This window comes from Zeugodacus cucurbitae, chromosome 5 (genome assembly GCF_028554725.1).
Source record: "Zeugodacus cucurbitae isolate PBARC_wt_2022May chromosome 5, idZeuCucr1.2, whole genome shotgun sequence".
Taxonomy (NCBI): Eukaryota; Metazoa; Arthropoda; class Insecta; order Diptera; family Tephritidae; genus Zeugodacus; species Zeugodacus cucurbitae.
Genome location: NC_071670.1, coordinates 71754352 through 71776035, shown reverse-complemented (window position 1 = coordinate 71776035; position 21684 = coordinate 71754352). Strand labels below are relative to the sequence as shown.

Below are 21684 nucleotides of genomic sequence, written 5' to 3'. Positions count from 1 at the left end.
TCCATCAACACATTTGAAATGATCAAGGTTACGCAGTAAAAACCTTTCAAAATATAAAGTTTCGCAATTATTATTTGTTTGTTATAGAAATTTATTAATCTATACTACTCTCGTATTAAAAGAGGAAAGATTTGTATGTGTGTTTGTAATGAATAAACTCAAAAAGTACTGTGCCGATTTCAAAAATTCTTTCACCATTGGAAAGCTACTCTCACCCCGAGTAAGATAGCCTATATTTTTTTGCTAGAATCTTAACTTTCTGGAAATAGTTCCCAGGTGAGGGTATCAAAAAGACTCCGTGACACTGAAAATCCTCTTGTAAGTCTTGCTGTTAGCTGCACAAAATTTCAAACCCTCCCCAGAGCGTGTGCAACGGCTTGAAGAACAAAATATTAGAAATATACAAGCTCGCATTAGGGCATCGAACTCTGAGCGTTCCCAACGCCTTCATAATCAGAGAGAATGGCACGGACACCAAAGACTAGAGGTCGTAATCAAGTTTCAATGCAAATAAAATATAATTTCATGTTCGAATTTACCTCATTTTTATACTCTCGCAACAAATGTTGCTAAAGAGAGTATTATAGTTTTGTTCACATAACGGTTGTTTGTAACACTCAAAACTAAACGAGTTAGATATAGGGTTATATATACCAAAGTGATCCCCCATTAGGGAGGGGCACATTTGGATGTAATTTTTTTGGAAAAGTGGGCGTGACCCCGCCCTCAAATAAGTTTTTTTGTATATAACTCGCAAACCAATAAAGCTATATAAGCCAAACTTTCTGCAGTCGTTTCTTTTAGCCATTTCCTTATACAGTCCAAAAATGAAAAAAATCGGATAATAACCACGCCCACCTCCCATACAAAAGTTAGGTTGAAAATTACGAAAAGTGGGTTAACTCCCTAACGAAAAACGCCAGAAACACCAAATTTTACATAAGAAATGGCAGAAGAAAGCTGCACTCAGATGTTTTTACAAAATAGAAAATGGGCGTGGCGTCGCCCACTTATGGGTCAAAAACCATATCTCAGCAAATGCTCGACCGATTTCAATGAAACTTGGTTTGTAATAGTTTCCTTACATCCCAATGATATGTTGTGAAAATAGGCCAAATCGCTTCACAACCACGCCTACTTCCTATATACCAGAACTTTGAAGACAATCTGAATCGTTTACTTTACAATATATAAACTAAGTACTAGTGAAGATATCGGTGCAGAACTTTGCACAAATACTATGTTAATAGTGTGGCAGCCCCATTCTAAAAATCGCCGAAATCGGACCATAGGTTTTTAAGGCCCCATATATCGAACACGAGGACCTCGGTGCTTCTAACCTAATATTATGGTTTCCAACTTTCAATGGACTTTATACAATATATATGACGAATATGTGGGTCAAATTGTGTATTATATAATATTAATTAAGTTAAATAAATAAATTGCGAGAGTATAAAATGTTCGGTTACACCTGAACTCAGCCCTTCCTTACTTGTTCTTTTTTAAAATGAACCCACGCAAGAAACGGGAAAGTAAATACATATGTATGTATGGGAGAGAGTGTATAAGTGTGTGAAAACTTATAACTTTTGAAATGTTTGTCTAATCCCGTGCGAATCCGGAGCTATCTGCTAGTTTATTATAAACAGAAAGCTGTTGTAGGTTCATCTAGCATCAGCTAGTCTCAGTACTTGCTCCACGATCTCTACATATCATTATACGGCTACTTTTTTTATAACTTGTTTCATGTTCATAACTACGAGAGCGTTTCTTTACACTACCTGAAGTACCTCAAATATAATTTGGTCATTTACTTATGTGCTATATGGAATGACTTCATATCCCAAAACCAAAACACTGCAGTCTGTGTTGAGACTCGTGCATGCACTTTATAAAGAAACATATGTACTTACATATAGTACTGACATTATTAGATACTAACGTCTAGTTCATGAATTAATAATTGTATGATTCTATACCACATCTATGTAGGGGTATGTACATACATAAATATATATGTATTAACGTATGTACATTCAACACGGCGGGCTGTGACATCGTATGATATATGTATACATGCGTTTGCCCTTACTCGTATTACAAAGATCAAACACCTAAACTATAATTATGATTACAATTTCTGTTAAGACCGCTCACATACATAACCGTTTCAGAGTAAAAGTTGTCGAACGATAAGTAAATTGAATTAAATAATTTTGCGAAAACACATGCAAAAATAATATATACGGTTTGTTGATATGCAATTCGAAATCCGCTTACTCTTCGTGAAGAATCAGCTTTCCCGTTTTAAACAAGAATATTCTCAAAATGTTTTGGATATAATTTTATTTTTAATAGGTGAAAGATTTTTTACAAAACGTTTCAATCCAATATCTTTCTTTACTTTGTTAAAACTATAAGGAACTTACCATAAATAGTTCATATATTGGTTACTGATATGAGATAGTATGTAAAATTCAAACCTTGAACTGTATATAGTACATATTAAAAGGTTATAATATTTTTCTTGGCAACTGCTGCTCATGGCACCTTTCATTTAGATTTTTATAAATAAACTGTTCTTGGGTGAATTACCATTTATAAGGTCAACTATTTGTAGGCATAAAATCTAGCAATGTAACTAGTAACATGTGTTACATTCAATCAAGTTGAATTTGTAAAAATTTTCACTTTTTCATTAACAACAACACGTGTAGCAGCTGTTTTCCTCCACACAATTCCGTACCCAGCACCAGTTTGTGTCACATGCCCTCATCGCATATGAATATTTTAATATAAAATAAAACTCTCACAACTCATTTATAATTAATTAAATTGCGCATAATATCATAGTTTATCGGCGGCGCCCAGCACGCCTTCGGTACTTTTCAATATCGAACACAAACTCATTGTATTTTTCCCATTTTGTTTCAATTTTAGACGGCATTCGTCCTTTAACCAATCACATGGATATCCACTTAGTGCGGCCTCCACTTTGGTCCCCACCGATCATACGAAAACGCAGAAGAGCGCCTCCGTTCAAGTCCAGACCGCCTGGAAAGATTGATTAGCACGGCTTGCTGCTACTCTTACGTTCCACAACCACAAATAGCATTTGTGAATTGTATTAATTGCAACGGCAACAAAGGATACATTCTACCTTCAACTAACTTAACAAAATTTATAGAATAATAAAAGTGCTAAATTAATATTTAAGAGAAAACAAAAATATAAAACAAAAGTTACCTTAATTTACAAGTTTCTATTTATGGACAATATTAACAAAAAAAAAACATTCTAACGAAAAGTGCACTTATTTTTACGTACAACAACAAATATATTTATACGAACTTTTAATACGCGTTTTATCTACCAAGTCTACGCTTAAACAAAAAACTTCTATTTGGACTAAAACACTCTAAGGGAGCATACTATTCATAATGGGAACGAAAACACAACCACAGCCACAAAAAGGTAAGTTTCAATGAATTGCATTGTAATACAAATTAATTAAAATATTGACTAATCGATATAACGGGCTTGAAGTTCCCATCTAACCAAACGGCCCCTTTTCAAAGGTCCTGTAACATCCTGACTTTTTGTAGGATATATAAATTAAATGAATCTTAAACAATTGATATAAAAATATTCCTCGAAAGATCCATAATAAAAACGTAGAGTACGATGTACAACAAGTTATCTATTCCTTGGACCTAACTAAAATCTTAATAAATCCTATAATGCCGTACAATGACATTAGAACCAGTGCAAAATCTGGTGCAGGTGTTTCGCTTTGTTGTGGCCTGCAATAATGAGTGGTTTGTATGTATTTATTTATAAATCTACTTTTATTTACACCAACATAGCGTCACTATATTACAAATATGTATGTGACAATGACAATGAATCAGAATTCTGATTTGCGGTGAGGTGAAAGCATAGCCTAAGTGTAATCTGATCACATTTCGACGAAATTACATATATTGCCTCTTTGTCACACCTATTAGCTGTACATGTTTATATATTTCTAGTATGTAGAGGTAATACTTAAAAGAGATTACACTCGGATTTCTCTCTATAGGAATTGAATAGTTCCCAATGCATACGTTTCGGATCTAATTTGGTATTAGTTAGTGCCAAGTGCCAAGGATTACCTTCATAACTAATTAAAACATAACATAGTTTAAAACATATTTTGAATTTTATTAATTGAAACATCGTCATTTTTATCTAAGTTAGCGGTAGAAAGCCTTTCAGGTGTAATTAGTGGCGTGTTTCTTTCGACTAATCTTGGACTCATGCTGGACTTTTCGCATTTTTTGCAGGGTATATAAATATATAAACATTATTTTTGAATACCTCGAGTATATGATGTATGTATTTATTGCAAATGCTTTAAAACGTTCTTGTATTAAAAATATTTTCATAGAATACAAAACAACAAAGAAAAGTTGCACTCGACACTTTCTTGTAATTACGACTATTATGACTTCCATAGCAATTCGCTTTCTCGTGAACTTACGCGAAGGCTGCCTTGGGATTAATAATCATTATTGGACTTTACCCAGCAGTTACAGGAAGTAAATGAGATGTTAGTAAAACGTCATGACTGAGCTTATTATGTTTACTCAATTGTACCACCGTAATTGGACTTTTTTGCGACTACAATTAGCTTTAAATATAAGATATTGGGATAAGAAGTCTCGAGTATTAGTCTTAATAATATAATTCATATGGTTTTGTATCCGCTTTGAACTTTGAACTCATATCCACTTATTAAAACGGCGCTATAACCGTCTAAGCGATTTTGGCGCCAATTCGAAATATTAAATGAAGCAAAGTACCTTTGCTCATCCTCTGGTATCGCCAATAGGAACAGCCACTTGTTCATAAAAAACAGGCTTATAGGCCATAATATGAGATTGGTTAGCTTGTTAAGTTGACTGTACATTTGGTGCTTATATTGGTTCCAAGACTTGAAAGTAATGAATGTCAAGAGTGACAAGTTAGACCATTTGCGGAACACGTGGTCATTTTAATTGAGCAAACATTAAAAACTGCACAAAATCTCTTATATTTTCTGGAAAGCAATGTGAAAAACAAATCACCTTTGTTGCGTTCTGTCATCTTGTTCAGTGGACATCTACACATATATACGCACTTAAACACCTGCTCTTGAACTAGTATAATACTTAGCTACATACATATGTATGTACTGAATTGTGTGCGCGTTAAGTACTCAGTTCATACATACTTACTCGTTCATACATACATATGTCCTGTATGTCCACAGAGGTACGCACATAAGGCAAACTAAATCAAATACTTGTTTTGCTGCGAATCCTGGTTAAATAAAGAATTAAAGGAGCTCATTAATTTCAACGACAAAATACTTACTTATGGCAAATAGAAAATATTTATGACTGCGAGGGTTGGCGCACGGGCGCAATAGGTCAAGGGTATATACACTAGCAGCAAGAGAGATATGCGCTGTGGATCAATAAACAAAACACGTGTAAATAATCATTATTGTTGTCCAAAGAAAGTTCAATTTCATATTAGATGGCAAGGCTGCGATGGAGTACACGTGCGTTGGTAAGAGAATTGCAGAAAAATAACTGTATTTGCAACAAAAAATGTGTTTGCGAGACATAAATAAGCAAATGATAACAGATATTCTCCAAGTATAAGAATACGAGATAAAAATACGAATGGCATTGCCTATTCGCCAATTCTAAAACTGATTACAAATTATTATTCGGACTACTTGCTAGTACAATTCGCTTGAAATAGGCAAGCAAATCCCAACTGATCATGATTCCGTCAGGGTACTTATTACAAATTTCCGGCCATTGTTAACCAACTTGGTCTTATATAACTGTTTATATTTCGTAATGAATGAATATTAATTATGATCATATATGCATGTATGAAAGTATATGGAGTTCGAGCTTGTCTCGATCGCGCTTTGTCACAAAGACCGGGTCAGCGAACACAAATGACTCACAAAACAGTAGTTTGAGTTCATGCATATACCATATACTATGTATGTACATAATTAACAATCTGTGCAAAAAAATATGTATTTATCGATGGACAAATACAACACTCTACTGATATGAATAAGATGTAGAAATTAAAATTTTTTGTGCGATTTTCAAATTTCCTATTACATTTCTACGTCCTGTTATTATTATCAGCCGATTATACATACATACATACATACATATGTAGATAAATTAAATAGTATTTGCATGCACGCGATTTCACTTTGTCCAAGTGTGTTTTTCCCGCTTGCGAAACAATGACTTTTTAACCGCTTGAATAATCATTACTGTGTTGACAAGCCCTTCGCCGTGCTTACGTTGTGACGTGCGGCACAGAACAACTTAAAGTCAGCTTAGACACATATCTACAAAGCTCAATTCATATTGCTCAAGTGAGTAAAGCTACGTTGCAGTGAATCATGAAACTAAACTGAAAAAATACTATTGTTGAGCAAGCGCTTTGTGAATGAAATCAAAGTAGTTTGAAAAATATCAGACTTAAACCTATTTTAATGCGATTTATTAATGATTTTTACTGTAATAAACTGTCAACTGTCGCCTCCGACAGTTTATGGATATTGAGATATTTTCTTGTCAGTTGAAGTTTAACATTACTTACCGCGGTTAAGTCGCTTCTTTAAAATACTTTAATGTTAGTTCATGTAGTCGATGTGTGTTTCGAACTTGGATCCACCGAATATGGGACACACAACACCGCATTCGTTTATGGAGTTCACTTTATTTTGCACCAACAACGCTTAGTTACCTACATACAAAATTATTTACATATTTGCTCGTAAATACAAGTTTTTTTCTTCAAAATACATAAACTAAATAAATTTCAACTCAATTGTTTCTCCCTGGTCGCGCTCACAGCATTTTGTCGCTCAAAGACATTTGCTCTTTCTCGTTTACTATGCCGTTTGTACTTCGATTATTGTTGTTTTTATTTAGACTTTAGTACAATCGTACGAAATCAGCTGAGCTGGCTTTCGGCTACAGTGCGCAAAATCACGAAACCCCCTGCGTATGTCGGCACAAAAAGGCGGCAAACAATAAAAGTGAGAATAAAGCGTTGAGATGATTTACAATTACACTTTGTATGTACATATATGTATTCTTGTGTATAGTTAAAAACAAGAAAATATGTTACTTACTAAGCCGGCAATGTGCCGACAAAGTAAATAAATGCCATGCAGAATGTTAACCCCTAAAGTTTTGATTTAACAAGTAAAAACAATAAATTAACGAAAGGACTCGAAAAGTAACTATAATGAATATGGACCACCTTGTTACTTACATAGAAATCTTTATAATCATAACTTGCTTCAGTAAGTCTTACATCTAATTTTTTTTTTGGTTCCCAGATTCATTCAAAGTGGTCTGTATAAACTTCAGCGTACACATGTTTCCAATTATTTATAATGATTCACATCACCTAACCTGGTCTTTAAAGCGCTCCAGAGGCTTAGATCACCAGAAGTATGACTAAGACATTGCGTAATTCATTTTCTCCTTTTTTGCATATTTAATACAAGATCAACGCAACCGTCGCGATATACATATAATACACGAAGCTCTACATAAGTAAGCCAGAAATCTCAGAGTGTAATAGTCTTTGCTCAATAATGAAGTTAAACTAGCGCTAAAAGTAAACTTGGGTTGTGTGATATTTGGGATTTCCCTATTAAAAGTCCACAGTCACTTTGTTTAAAAATATATAATACATATATAGATACATAGATATATGTAGATTATATATTTATGTTTATATGCTGCATAGCATTAATTCATTTGCCTTCAACAAAGGTTATATTTTAGCTCGCATAGACAAAATGCTTATTTAGTATATAAGTATGTAGTGCTTTAGTAGGTGGGTTGGAGGAGACGCCGAGTTTCGTGGAATTGTTGATCGGGTTTCTGTCGCCAGCTGTTGACACTGGCACCACTGGCACAGTTACGATACTGCTCCATTACACTTCTCTATGTGTCAGTGAGTTTAGCCAGACAATAGCCCGTCGCCAGCGCCAACTACGAATAGAGCAAAGCGTAGTGCCAGCAACAACAATTGCTTTCCCTACTTGCCACAAGAGACGCCGCCACAATCATTATTACCACCAACAAGATGGTGGAATCGGAGGGGATGGAATAGACGCAACCGAAACGAGTGTTTTCCTTATTGTTTACATTTCCATTTCTCTGCATTTTCGAGCTTCTGCGCCAAACGCATTGAGTCGCTGCCATGTGAGTGAAATCGTATTGAGTCGAGGCGCTTTTCCAACTTTTCATTTTAGTCTCGATTTCGTTCTCGTTTGTGGCGTTTGCTGGTCGAAAAGTAGCAATTGACCTGTCAGGCTATTGCCGTGGCTTTTCGGAATAGAAAATTAAAAAAAAAATACAAAAAATTATTTTAAAAACAAATAATCTACTGTAAATAATAATTTGTTTAGTGAAATGCGTTAAACTCGAGTTAAAAGTAATGAAGTGCAGCCCCTGTGCAAAATACACACACACACGCACATAGATTTGGCCAAGTAGGGAATTATGCGAAATGTAAAATGTTTTTTCGTGCTTCTAGTAATGATTTTTTAAAAAATGATTTAGCTGCAATTGTTTGTGCTGTGAACGTTGAATAAATCGGTTTTGGTGCTTAATAAAGTAATATAGTAGTACTTGAAAAAATCACAACAAAGCAAATAGAAAATTCGCAGAAAACTTAATCACCACAATTACAAATCATTACAAATCGGCGACAATCGTTCAAAGCATTACAATGTGCTACTAAAAATACAACAACGACTACGACGTCAGCAGTCGGCCTCTTGTGGACCTCCTTTGGTCGCTCGCTTGCTTGTGCAGCTTGAGAGCGGTTGGCTGGTAGTGGCCGCCACCAGCGCTGGCGTTAGCGGGTGATCTTGGCCGACTGTTACGCTTACAGCCAACTATAAAACAGCACACCCATGCAACCTCATAGCCGAGTATGCTATGCGAGCATGTGTGTCTGTATGTAGTTACGTGCTTAAGTGTACGCTGTCATTACCATGGCCCTCCACCGGCCAACCCTTGGCGGCGCGCCCTTCAAGCGGACGTCATCACAACTGACTACGTTGAGTGCGCTGAACAGCGCTATGATGAATGTTTGCAATGAACAAAAAAAGTGCACAAGTGACATATGTAAAAATAAATTCGAAGCATTTCTTCTGCAATTATTTCTGGTTTGCGAGTTGTCTTCTATGTTCACATACGTACTGGTCATACATATATGTATGTGCGATTGTGTGTACGTTTAGTTTGCGTTTTTATTGAATTTTCATCGATTTTTATTAAATGGTTGAGTGCTGTGCGTGCGGAGTGTATGGCACTATGCTCCTATGCTCGACTCACTTTGCTGCACTTCATATGTGAGGGAGCTTGTCTATATTGTTCTAGTTAATTAAACGCATTGAATATCACAACAAAGTATGTAGCTTCTTAGTAAAATAGAGAAAAAACGTGACTCATGCTTTTTACCCTACCCGGCAGCAATGGGCGCACCATATATTTGGCTGGCAGTGTTCGTGTTGTCCACCCTCTAAACATACATATTAACAAGTTCTTGGCTGGTAGTAACTTGTTAATATGTTTAGAGGGCTATGGAAAGCCCGCGTGCGTTTCCTACAAATAATAAGCGTATGATTGCTAGTGACACACATACATACATATCTACGTACTTATGGCAAGGCAGTGTTCACTATACTTTGCACTTTGTACGCACACAAATACATACATACAAATATAAACATATATGTACTTATATGCAAGCGAATGAATCTAAAGCGAACTGAACTTTTTCACTTTTGCGTGTAACCACACAGATACTATATACCTACATATGTACATATATGTGATTGTCTTTGTATGCATGTTTAGCTTGTTTCATACTTCAAAATTATATTAAAATTGTTGGCGACAGTTTTCTTGCCTACAATTAAGTTTACGCTTGCGCGTAATCACGCTTATGTAATTTTTGTCATTTTTTATTCTGAAATCGCAAAAAACTGCGAACCCATGAATGACAGTCGCTGATATGCACACACGCTCATACATATGTATTCGAAATACCCGGTAGGGAAAACGTGTTAATGCCTCCCTTTCCTTTGAATATTCGCACTGAATGTCATGATCGATCAGTCAGTCATGCACGACACACGTCGATTAAGACGTCGGCTGCATTCAAACGCAAGCTTGATCAAAGTTCTAGCTGGAATATAGTCAATATTGCCGCACTATTTCACAAATACAAATAAAACTTAAACTGCTCGCTATGATGCCAATAAGAAAATAGAGTGCTCCCCTAGTAAAGGGCATACGCATATGTAGAAGTGTTTATGTCAGCTGAGAGCGACACTTCCAACTCAGCTTGGCAGACAATCGCTTTGTTCATTGTCATGGCCTTTCGGGTTGTATACATAAAAATACATACAATGTTGATTACACGTGGTGGCTCAGTGACAATTGTTTTAAGCTCTCATGCCGACATACATACATACATATGTAACGGGTGATTTTTTTGAGGTTAGGATTTTCATGCATTAGTATTTGACAGATCACGTGGGATTTCAGACATGGTGTCAAAGAGAAAGATGCTCAGTATGCTTTGACATTTCATCATGAATAGACTTACTAACGAGCAACGCTTGCAAATCATTGAATTTTATTACCAAAATCAGTGTTCGGTTCGAAATGTGTTTCGCGCTTTTTTATCGACAAATTTTGTTCAGCGATGAGGCTCATTTCTGGTTGAATGGCTACGTAAATAAGCAAAATTGCCGCATTTGGGGTGAAGAGCAACCAGAAGCCGTTCAAGAACTGCCCATGCATCCCGAAAAATGCACTGTTTGGTGTGGTTTGTACGCTGGTGGAATCATTGGACCGTATTTTTTCAAAGATGCTGTTGGACGCAACGTTACGGTGAATGGCGATCGCTATCGTTCGATGATAACAAACTTTTTGTTGCCAAAAATGGAAGAACTGAACTTGGTTGACATGTGGTTTCAACAAGATGGCGCTACATGCCACACAGCTCGCGATTCTATGGCCATTTTGAGGGAAAACTTCGGAGAACAATTCATCTCAAGAAATGGACCCGTAAGTTGGCCACCAAGATCATGCGATTTAACGCCTTTAGACTATTTTTTGTGGGGCTACGTCAAGTCTAAAGTCTACAGAAATAAGCCAGCAACTATTCCAGCTTTGGAAGACAACATTTCCGAAGAAATTCGGGCTATTCCGGCCGAAATGCTCGAAAAAGTTGCCCAAAATTGGACTTTCCGAATGGACCACCTAAGACGCAGCCGCGGTCAACATTTAAATGAAATTATCTTCAAAAAGTAAATGTCATGAACCAATCTAACGTTTCAAATAAAGAACCGATGAGATTTTGCAAATTTTATGCGTTTTTTTTTTAAAAAAAGTTATCAAGCTCTTAAAAAATCACCCTTTAGTTATAAAGAAATCATAAAAGCATTTAACAATTACACCATTGCCATTTTGTGAACCACAACTTGGGGTTGTCTGACAAATGGAGAGCGCTTTAAGTGTAATGCAGCCTGTAAATGAGATTTTTCGCTTGAAATGTATTCAGAAATCAGAGTTATTAGAGCATTTTCTATTAAATCGCAAAACTTCCTTTATTCTCGATTTTGTCACTCAATAGGCATTCGATAAGATATCTTCGCTCTAACATTTAAGCAATTTTGCCTAAGTGCGTTTGCTTGTCATTCGTTTGAAGTGTTGTGTAGTCGGAAAACTTGGTATGTGTCTAATTAATGGGTAAAATTTGTGGTTAGCAGAGAAATATACGCGTTTCGATGCTTACTCAGCATGTTTTTGCTTGGATTTTTTGTTTGGTTGTTAACTAGTTAAATAAGGTTAATTTGTCGTGACCTGGATTTTCCATACAAATACACGCACGCTTAGTTAGTAACAGCTAATACACACAATTAAATAAACTTCAATTGTGTATAAAACATATTCGACTGCATATACAGCGTTGCAATATAAAAAAGCTGTGTTCAAAAATAATGGGAATATTCGTTGTTTTTTTTAATTCATTATTCTACATAGAAATTGAAAATAGTCCTCATTCGATATCATGTATGTACTTATGCCAGCGCTGCTTCCAATCGTGGAAACACTTCTCTAACTCTAATCCTTGTTGGGATAGCCTTTCGACGTCTAACCTTAGCGGCTGTTGCAGACAAAGTAAGCAATGAATACTCCTACATCTGAAAATGTAGGACCGAAACCCATATTGAACTTATTTTACAATTGAACTTTTGAACAATTTGACATTTTTAACACCTAAAGGCTCGCTGAGCCGAATAGCTTTGTTCCGTGATGGGTTCAAATAAATACACTTCTCATATTTTATAAAAATTCATAATTTTTTGGTAAAATTTTTCCGCTCTTACTTAAGAATATTCGTGTTTTTCCGTGTTTCACACATTTATGTTTACTGAAAATTTATTTGCAGCATTTATTTAATGCATTTCCGCTTGCAAATAAATATTTTCACATTTTGTTGACCTTACTTTCTGGTGTTTATTTCCATTATTTTAACAAAGTGCAAATATTCCACTCAAACAACGTTAAAATCGAAAGGCATAAGTGTGTCTGTATTCATATTATATTTAGTTTGAGATTGTTAAGAAGTTTGCTTGAGTGTGCATATCTACATAAGTGCTAGTGTTGCTGTTCATATTTCATCCTTTGTGTTGTCTGGCGCCATTTCTCCATCCATTGAAAAGCTTTATATATAATTCATCTCAAAATCTTGCAATTAAAAGGGTTAGTATTCTCGAGTGAACTGTTCATAACCTGAGAGCCAAGAATACAACTATAACTGGCATCCATAAAAATCGTGCTAAAAAAGTTATTATTCCGTGAAATATTAATAGTATGAGTGAAATAATAAATTTGGTAAAAATATGTGTGTTTTCAATAGAACCAAATAATATACGCCATCCAACGAATAATTACTAATGGCTTCCTTTCAAATGCTGGGAAAATGAAATGGACACAGAAACATTTGTTAACAAGTGAAATTTGTTGATAAACATCTTCGTTATAAATATGCGATGTGTTTTTAACACATTCAACATTTTGAATGCTTTAAATATAATATCTGGAATACTTGCAAAAAGCAAAGAATTCAACAACATAACAATTAAAATTCGGATCTATCGCATGCTTTCGAATAAGCATTAAACATCATAATATGGAATGCCACACTCTAAATAGTGCTTTTGAATGCTGGAACTTTTACCAAATCTATTGAACGCGTATCTCAATATGTTCTTACAAATGTTTGCGAGTATTTCAGTATTGTTTACATACTAACACACATACAAATATACACTGCATATGTAAATACCTGCAAATTCGCCATTAAATGCTGATTACTCATACGCCCTGCTCAACAGATCGCCGTGTTTTGACCTGTAATTTTGTTGGCAACAAGCCAAGTGAATAGCGCTTGGTGTGAACATAACATATGTAATTGTTAATTATTCAGTTAACTATTCAATAGTATTTTAAGTTTATTTAATGAGTTTTTTCAGTTGGTTAATTGATATGCACTTAATCCATTCGCATCCAAGAGAATAAAGGGCTAAGTAAAAGCTATTACTAATATGTTTCATGTTTTTTCACGGGCGAGCCCACACTTTGCCTCGATTACAAATCACTTTTGTAATTAAAATGTTTTATATATTTTTTTACTGATTGCTTTTAGCTTCCTGTAGAAAATTCTATGTCACTGTCCCCTGCACAAACATACACACAAACACTCAAATGCATGACTGTAACATTGCGATCAAGCCCCTTTATTCAATTTCTTATCTCTCAATTCCCTTTATAAACTTACACATATCACCAGCGCATATAAATGAGTTTACTTCCAAATTAACAAACAAAAACTCAAATGGCCCGCAGCTATTGACAAGCCTCATGTGATTTTTATACATAATTATACTGTCTACTCTGAGTATAAATAATCAGATGATGATAATAGTTTATAACATAATATACTTGTAAATTATGTAAATATTAATAACAATAACAATTACGACATTATAAACTCGCTAGAGGCTGGAGCAAACTCGTCCAACTTTTATTATCCAACAACATAATCATCCAGAGAACACGAACGAATATTTAAAGCCAGATCTCACCGAATGGTTGTCTCATTCTTAGCGCACTCAGCTGCCAATACATATAAATTTAGTTCAAAAACGGGAAATTTTTTGAATTCTTTTTCAAATCTGCTGTTTAAGACAAATGAAAGTTTAACCGACGATCAACAGATTAGTTTGTCAACAGTGTTAAATATTACCGGCGTATTGAAGTGAATTAGAAATGTGTTAAATAACTTGGAAAACAATCAATCAAATTGGCGTAAATTTAGCCAAATTGCTATCGCCCAATTTCCATTGCAGTAACAACATGTGGGCAAACACTCGCACACACACTCGCAAATATGTATATTTTTTGTAATTTAATTTTGACCATGCAATTGTTGTACTGATGCATACATACGAACCATTGAGGCGAGTGCAAAATAGGCCATTTGGCTCTAGTTTGTAAAAACATATCGCCCAAGCAGGTGGTTGCTTTGCGGAGAAAAACTATTGTGCAAAATTTTGGCATAAATAATTGAATTTGTTGTTGTTGTTGTTGTTGTTGTGAAAGAAACAAGCAATTAAAATGGAAGTGTAAACAGCAAGTGGTTAAGTGTAAAAGTGCCGTTAAATATAGAAATGGAATTGACAGTGCAACGGCGCATACAAACTTGATTATCAACAATTCTGCGTTGACGTAGCCTTTATCACGACAGCCAGCATTAAAAGCGCTTACATCGTCTTTCGATTACGTCACACCTTTGCACAGTTATTTCTGCATATGCTTGGCATGTATGTATGGAAGTGAAGGGTAGAGTGCAATGCCAATCGGAAATCGAAAGCGGCCGGATACGCTGGAATTAGAGGTGCTTGGTGCGCGCCAAGCGGAGTCTTCCGACAATGAGGATTGCGGTGTCACAGCATGTGTGCTGCCAAGAGCACACCACCAGAGCTACCAACTGCAGGCGGATCAGAAAGAGCCGGCATCAAAAGCACAATACTTCCAGGCAGCCAAGCATTGCATATCCGACAGCGGCGCAAAACCGTCCAGTACGCTACAGCAAAAACTATATTCACCATCCCGATCGGCTGAAAAACGACGACACAGCTGGTTTCATTTACGTCGCAAGCCTCGTCCTGCGCCTACAACAATAGCGGTGTGTGACAGCAGCACCGAGCGCACTGCTCCTACAAACACCGTTCCTGCAAACTTAGCCAAGCCGGAGACAACAGCTGCCTGCAGCCCAACCACCGCCATCAGTAAAACGCTGCCCCAAAGCCAAACCGTACCCGATGTTGCGGCCGTGTTCACTAGACGCGACTCCAAAAAACGACGCAGCCGCACACAAACCGACAGCCTTTACAGCCTAGCGACGCTTGCCCAATCGGGCGAAATACGACAACAAAAACACGCCGAAGCGAATAAAGCTGAGGCTCATGCGAACACAACAATCACTCCGGCGCCCTGGTCAAATTCGGGTAAGCAAATAAATGAGCCACTGACAGGAATGAAAGCAGCAATTTATTTGAGTGAGAACACCGACGCTCCACACCAGACTAGCGCATTTATAGATCGCGGTGTTCGCGATCATATGCTGCTCACTTCGGAGCTCGCGTCAGTGGAGGATGGGGTCGATGGCGCCATGCCTGCTCCAGTATCCGGTTTTCGGGCGCGGCTTTTGTCGGTGCTGGGCAAGTTACCAGGTTGGAAGCGCAGCGACTGCATGCGTCGGCGATCACGTACGACCGCCGCGGCTACCGCTGCAATGGCAAATGATGGATCGTTGGGTGCGAACGCTGAGACTGAGAGTATAAGCGGCTGTAAAAGCCAGAAACCGAATACTGAATTTGAACAGTTTTCGATGTCTCCGGGTGTTAACGGTGCTGGCAGTGACAATGGCGTACGAAGGCTGTCACAATTGCGACGTCGGCGCAGTTCATATTACTTTTCGGGTAAATGGTCTCATATTATACATATTATTACAAATTGAAAGCATTTAGTTGTCTTTAGTGGCAATAATATCCTATTTATTCATAATTTTAATTAAAAATATTTCAGTGTACATGAGTTATTTCCTTGCAAGATGGGTTGTTAGTTTCTAACTTTCCTCATCTAATAATTATTTCAATTAAAAAACGAAAAACCAATTAACGACCTTGGATCTCCTTCGCATTTCTATGCTTTTTATACTATCATTCAAAGCTTTTAAAATTCCGTTGAATGCAATGATCTTGTTGGGTATTCGGTACTGAGTTTGCTTTTGTAATGCCGAAATATTTAATATCACTGTTGCATCTTCAAACTCTACACAAAAAAATTGTAATTGTATTTCGAGATGGGCTCTCAAGTGGCGTTGACAGAAAGAATCCGAAATGTCATTAGTTATATTTTACGCACAGTTGGTATTTTCAAGAAACATAAAATTTTCATCATTATATGGAAATTCTAATGGATTTCTTCTACATTTATTGCAGAGAACGAACGCAGAATTCGAGCCAACGACCGAGAATTTAATGCCCAATTCAAATACGCCGTAAGTATCTTTTTTTTATTTTGACTCTTTATTGACAAATATTCATTTCATTTTAATATTGACACTTCGCATTTTTGTACGCAAACACAAGCCATTCCAAGAAGCTTCTCTGTTCATATGGGCATCCTGCAGAGGGATTTAGGTGGAAAGCTGCGTGTCTATTGAAAGTGTATATTTACCATTTGTGTTTGTGTACATATGTATGTGTATGTGTGTAAATATTGGCATATTTCGATTAATATTGAATGCAAATGGCGCAGATAGTGGCGATAAAGGAGAGATCAGAAAGTAATTCCTGCCGAAATTAAAAAAAAAGTGTTTCGAGTACAAACATTGTAGCAAAGACACACATTTTCATGAAATCCGTATGTAATCGCCCTCATAGTAGGTCCATAATAGTAGCCCCTCCATGCAAATATCGAACAATTTCGTTTTTTTATAACCGTATTTACAACAACAACACATTGGCATTCAACTGCTCATTCAACTCATTCATTCGGACCGAGACCGAGCGACCCCCAATTCATAACGTTTTTACTCGCCTACTTGTATGCATATGCACTCACCCGTAAATAGATGTGTGTGTGTGTGTGTGTGTGGTTTTCATTGATCTTTGCGACCGATGACGCTCAGGGGTAGTAATTTCTTGGACTGATTAGCGCTTTGGCATTGAAATTGACATACATACATACAAGCAAACAAACAAAGTGGCACACGCACCGGCACACACAGCTAAAGCTCGTAGTAACCGTCGGCAGAGGATAGACGACAGACGGCTGAATAAATTCACGCAAATACGAATATCTATTGAAATGGAATAAAAAATTGCCGAGTGTAGAAAGGTAGCTGAGGTGTTAGTTATTTATATATATATATATATATTTTCATATATATTTCATTCAAAAATATCGACACCTAGTGCAATGCGACAGTTGCTTTGGAAAAGTACAATTTAAATATTTCAACACTATGAAAAGTGTTTAGCTTCCGTGCTTTTTATTGCTTTTCTATAATTTGTGCAAAAGCGAACCTTGAATCGGGTGAAATGCGACAGTGTGTTCACCTGTATTCCGCTCCACATCTGAGCTTGCGTATCTCGATTGCGTATTAATAAAAAATGCCAGAGCTTCAATAGGAAACTAAAACTAAAAGTTGGCAAAATATTGGCAATATCGAGTAATCTAGATGACTTTGTAAGAGAGTGAATGTATTTGTATTTAATATTCTACCGGAAATACCAAATTAGGTCAACGGTGTGCGCTTTATAAGCATGATAAGCAATTTTTGATATAACGAAATAGTGAACTTGAGCTTCGAAGGTTCTTGCTTTAGGTGGGGTAACGTGCCATGCCACAATCGTTTCTTTGCGTGTCAAGTTCAGTAGTCGCGCTTTCAGACATCTTCTTGATGTCGTTGACCTATGGCCTAAATATGTATATAATTCATAAAATCGCCAGATCTTAGTGAGACGTCAGCAAAAATATATAGTAAATTAGACAAATAATCGCCTGAGCGAATCTGTTGCAATATTCGTAACACAATTAACATAATTTTTTTCATAATACTATATAATATTAGGCTCCACAAACACTTTCAGATTTTTTTTAGTGTGCCCCCTCATAGCGAAACATTATTTTTAACAATATTTAATTATTTAATTTAATGAGTTTCGTTTTCTCTTTACTCCAGGACAATTTCATTAAAACGTCGAAGTATACACTGTTGACGTTTTTGCCATTTAATCTGCTCGAACAATTTCAACGTCTTGCCAATTTCTATTTCCTGTGCTTATTGGTGCTGCAACTCATACCAGCGATATCATCCCTAACACCCGTCACCACCGCCATACCGCTAATTGGCGTATTAACATTGACTGCGGTTAAAGATGCCTACGATGACATTGTAAGTAGCCAAATAGTACTTTTGTGCTGTTTATATACTCGTACATTTTCGGAATGTATTATTTTTCGTGTAATTGACTTCACTTAATTATAATCCCATTTTTATTTCTCTTAATTAGTGTTTCACGATACTTTAGCAGGCAATAATTACCAATAATTATGCGCATTTTGGTTAAATAATACAACTCCACACATCCTTCCAAGTTAATTGATATAGCCAATAACGTCTATCCCATTCCATTATATCAAAATTTACTTGATTTGGTAATACTAATATACCGCCATTATTTTGTTAATAAGTAGAAATGATAGTTTTTTATGTTCTAAAATCAAAAATGAATCTATACACTTAAGACTAGTTCTTAAGGGTGAATGAATAACCCTGTCTTCCCTAAGTAGTAATTTGATCAAAAGGAGATATCACCGTTAAATTCTCGTTTCTATTGGATTCGACTTATTTCGAACGACATAATAACAATTTAGACTATTTATTTCTTCACATAATAGTATTCAAAGTTGATATTACTATACATATAGAAACTCAAAAGAATTTGTTCTCACATTTAAAGGACACCCTAATGTACGCCTCCTCCGCATTTAATTATCTATACTGAAATTGCGTTATATAAAATTATCCTTATCTAACTAGCCATATTACATTAATATCACACAGATATGAATGATTCCCCTTTATTTGCTGTTATTAACATCATTAGTCAACTGTAGGATAACTTTCGATATTCCTTTTACTACATTCAACATACACGATAACCTTACGCACATATGAATCTGACATGGGAACGCTTCTGAGCCCGTTTAATGTTGGGTAATAAGTAAAAAATATTAATTATAATATTATCATAATTCATTATCAATGTACTTTCAATGAACTAGTTTCACAATATGTTCGGCATATTGTTACAGTATGTACAAACCTACATGATACGAATAACATTAGAATACGTTACTATATACTCGTGTATGATTTCTGATTATTTATATGAATATATTTGAATATGCATATGTAGAGACTAGCTTATTTGACAACAAATATATGTTTACAATTTCATTAATTTTGAGTTCTCTCATAATGAATTCATTGTACATGAACCTTGAACTTTATGACGTCTTTAATCACACCTTGCAGCAACGCCATCTGTCAGATTCTCAGGTGAATAATAGAAGATCGAAAACATTGAGGAATGGTCAATTAATCGATGCGAAATGGTCAGGAGTACAGGTAAGTCCTTGAATATTTTATGATATTGAAATCGGAAAATACAAATTAAAGGCGAGATTCCTTAAAAATGCAATCAACAGTTCTAGATGATATTTATAATAATTGAATAACCTCCTGTTTAGCTAATACAATACATGTTTGAATCTACTCATTGGTAGGTTGGGGACGTGATACGGCTGGAGAACAATCAGTTTGTGGCCGCCGATATACTGCTGCTGACAACATCCGAACCGAATGGCTTGTGTTTCATCGAGACTGCCGAATTGGATGGCGAAACGAATTTAAAATGTAAGCAATGCTTGCCAGAGATCACGGAACTGGGGCAGCGGCATGATCTTCTGTGGAACTTCAATGGTGAAATAATCTGCGAGCGGCCAAATAACTTACTGAACAAGTTCGAGGGCACACTGATATGGCGCAATCATAGGTATGCGCTCGACAATGAGAAAATCCTACTTAGAGGCTGTGTGCTGCGAAATACACAATGGTGCTATGGTTTAGTCATATTTGCGGGCAAGGACACAAAACTAATGCAGAATTCGGGCAAAACACAGTTCAAAAGCACCGGTGTTGATAGACTGTTAAATTTTATTATAATTGGAGTGAGTAACACAACTTTGCTTGGTCACAAATATGTCTTATCTAGTCTAAATATTTTTATTTTTAGATAGTACTTTTTCTACTCTCTATATGTGCGTTCTTCACTTTGGCCTGTGCCATCTGGGAAAACCTTATCGGCCAGCATTTTCAGGTAAACATTTAGCTTTTAAGTCCAGTTAGATATAATTTTCAACTTTCTTAATAAATAGTGCATTTAAAGAGTAGGCCTTTGACTTATTGATGCGTTTCGTTTTTATGTTTCACAGGTATACTTACCCTGGGAACACATCATACCAAAAAATGTTGCACAAGGCTCCACCGTTATTGGTCTGTTGGTTTTCTTTTCCTATGCAATCGTCTTAAATACTGTTGTGCCAATATCTCTCTACGTTTCAGTAGAGGTAAGCCTAAACTACTTTTATGATTGTGTAAGTAGAATTATCACCACTTTACTTGCCTCCACGTAGGTTATACGTTTCGCGCAATCATTTCTCATCAATTGGGATGAGGAAATGTACTACGAACGCTCGAAAACTCATGCCAAAGCACGTACCACCACACTCAACGAGGAGTTGGGACAAATACAATATATATTTTCAGATAAAACTGGCACACTAACACAGAACATAATGACATTCAACAAATGCAGTATTAACGGTCGTACCTACGGCGACGTCTTCGACCTGCGCACAGGCGAAGTGATCGAGGTCACGGATGTAAGTAATGCTCGTAACTACTCCATTTGCAAAGAGAATGTCTCCTTAACAAAATATGTATATAAATTCTAATTAATCTGTTTGGGCTCGTCTCGAAGCCTAGGCGTCTTCTGGTCTTAGACTACTTATTACATATACAAAAACACAATTTGAAGCAACATTTGAGGAAATTAGACATATTAAAGCTAATCTACTATCCTTTACACTAAAGAAACTTAACAATATCTATAATCGCTAGCTATAACGGTTTTGCATGTGGTTAAAACAAAAAACACACAAAAAATAATCCAATCATAGACACATGTCCTTCTAATATCATTTTGCGAGTAATTTAACTGAATAACATTAAGAACTAAAAAAAACAATAAATAAGGTCCCGCTTGTAATTTTCAGTCAAAAACAACGCTTTAACTACTTACTTATGTTCCAAAGATGCCACAACTTCTTTAAATGCACATTTTTATGTAAATATTATGTATATCTG

General features: G+C 36.1%; 1 protein-coding gene across 5 annotated transcripts in view; it reads left to right on the top strand.

The window, feature by feature from the left end:
• Positions 1 to 3091: 3091 nt before the first annotated feature.
• Positions 3092 to 21684, top strand: part of LOC105217648 (phospholipid-transporting ATPase ID) — a 29065-nt gene continuing 10472 nt past the window's right edge. For 3 of the 5 annotated variants that reach the window (XM_011192746.3, XM_011192745.3, XM_011192744.3), the window contains exons 1-8: positions 14286 to 16162; positions 16685 to 16743; positions 18433 to 18645; positions 19792 to 19884; positions 20043 to 20486; positions 20552 to 20635; positions 20751 to 20885; positions 20952 to 21200. In XM_011192746.3, coding sequence (XP_011191048.2) covers positions 15031 to 16162; positions 16685 to 16743; positions 18433 to 18645; positions 19792 to 19884; positions 20043 to 20486; positions 20552 to 20635; positions 20751 to 20885; positions 20952 to 21200 — 2409 coding nt within the window. In that variant the 5' untranslated portion in view covers positions 14286 to 15030. Of the gene's footprint in view, positions 3478 to 14238; positions 16163 to 16684; positions 16744 to 18432; positions 18646 to 19791; positions 19885 to 20042; positions 20487 to 20551; positions 20636 to 20750; positions 20886 to 20951; positions 21201 to 21684 lie in introns of those variants that run through there. The other 2 variants (XM_029043676.2, XM_054230498.1) reach the window with 2 other exon arrangements.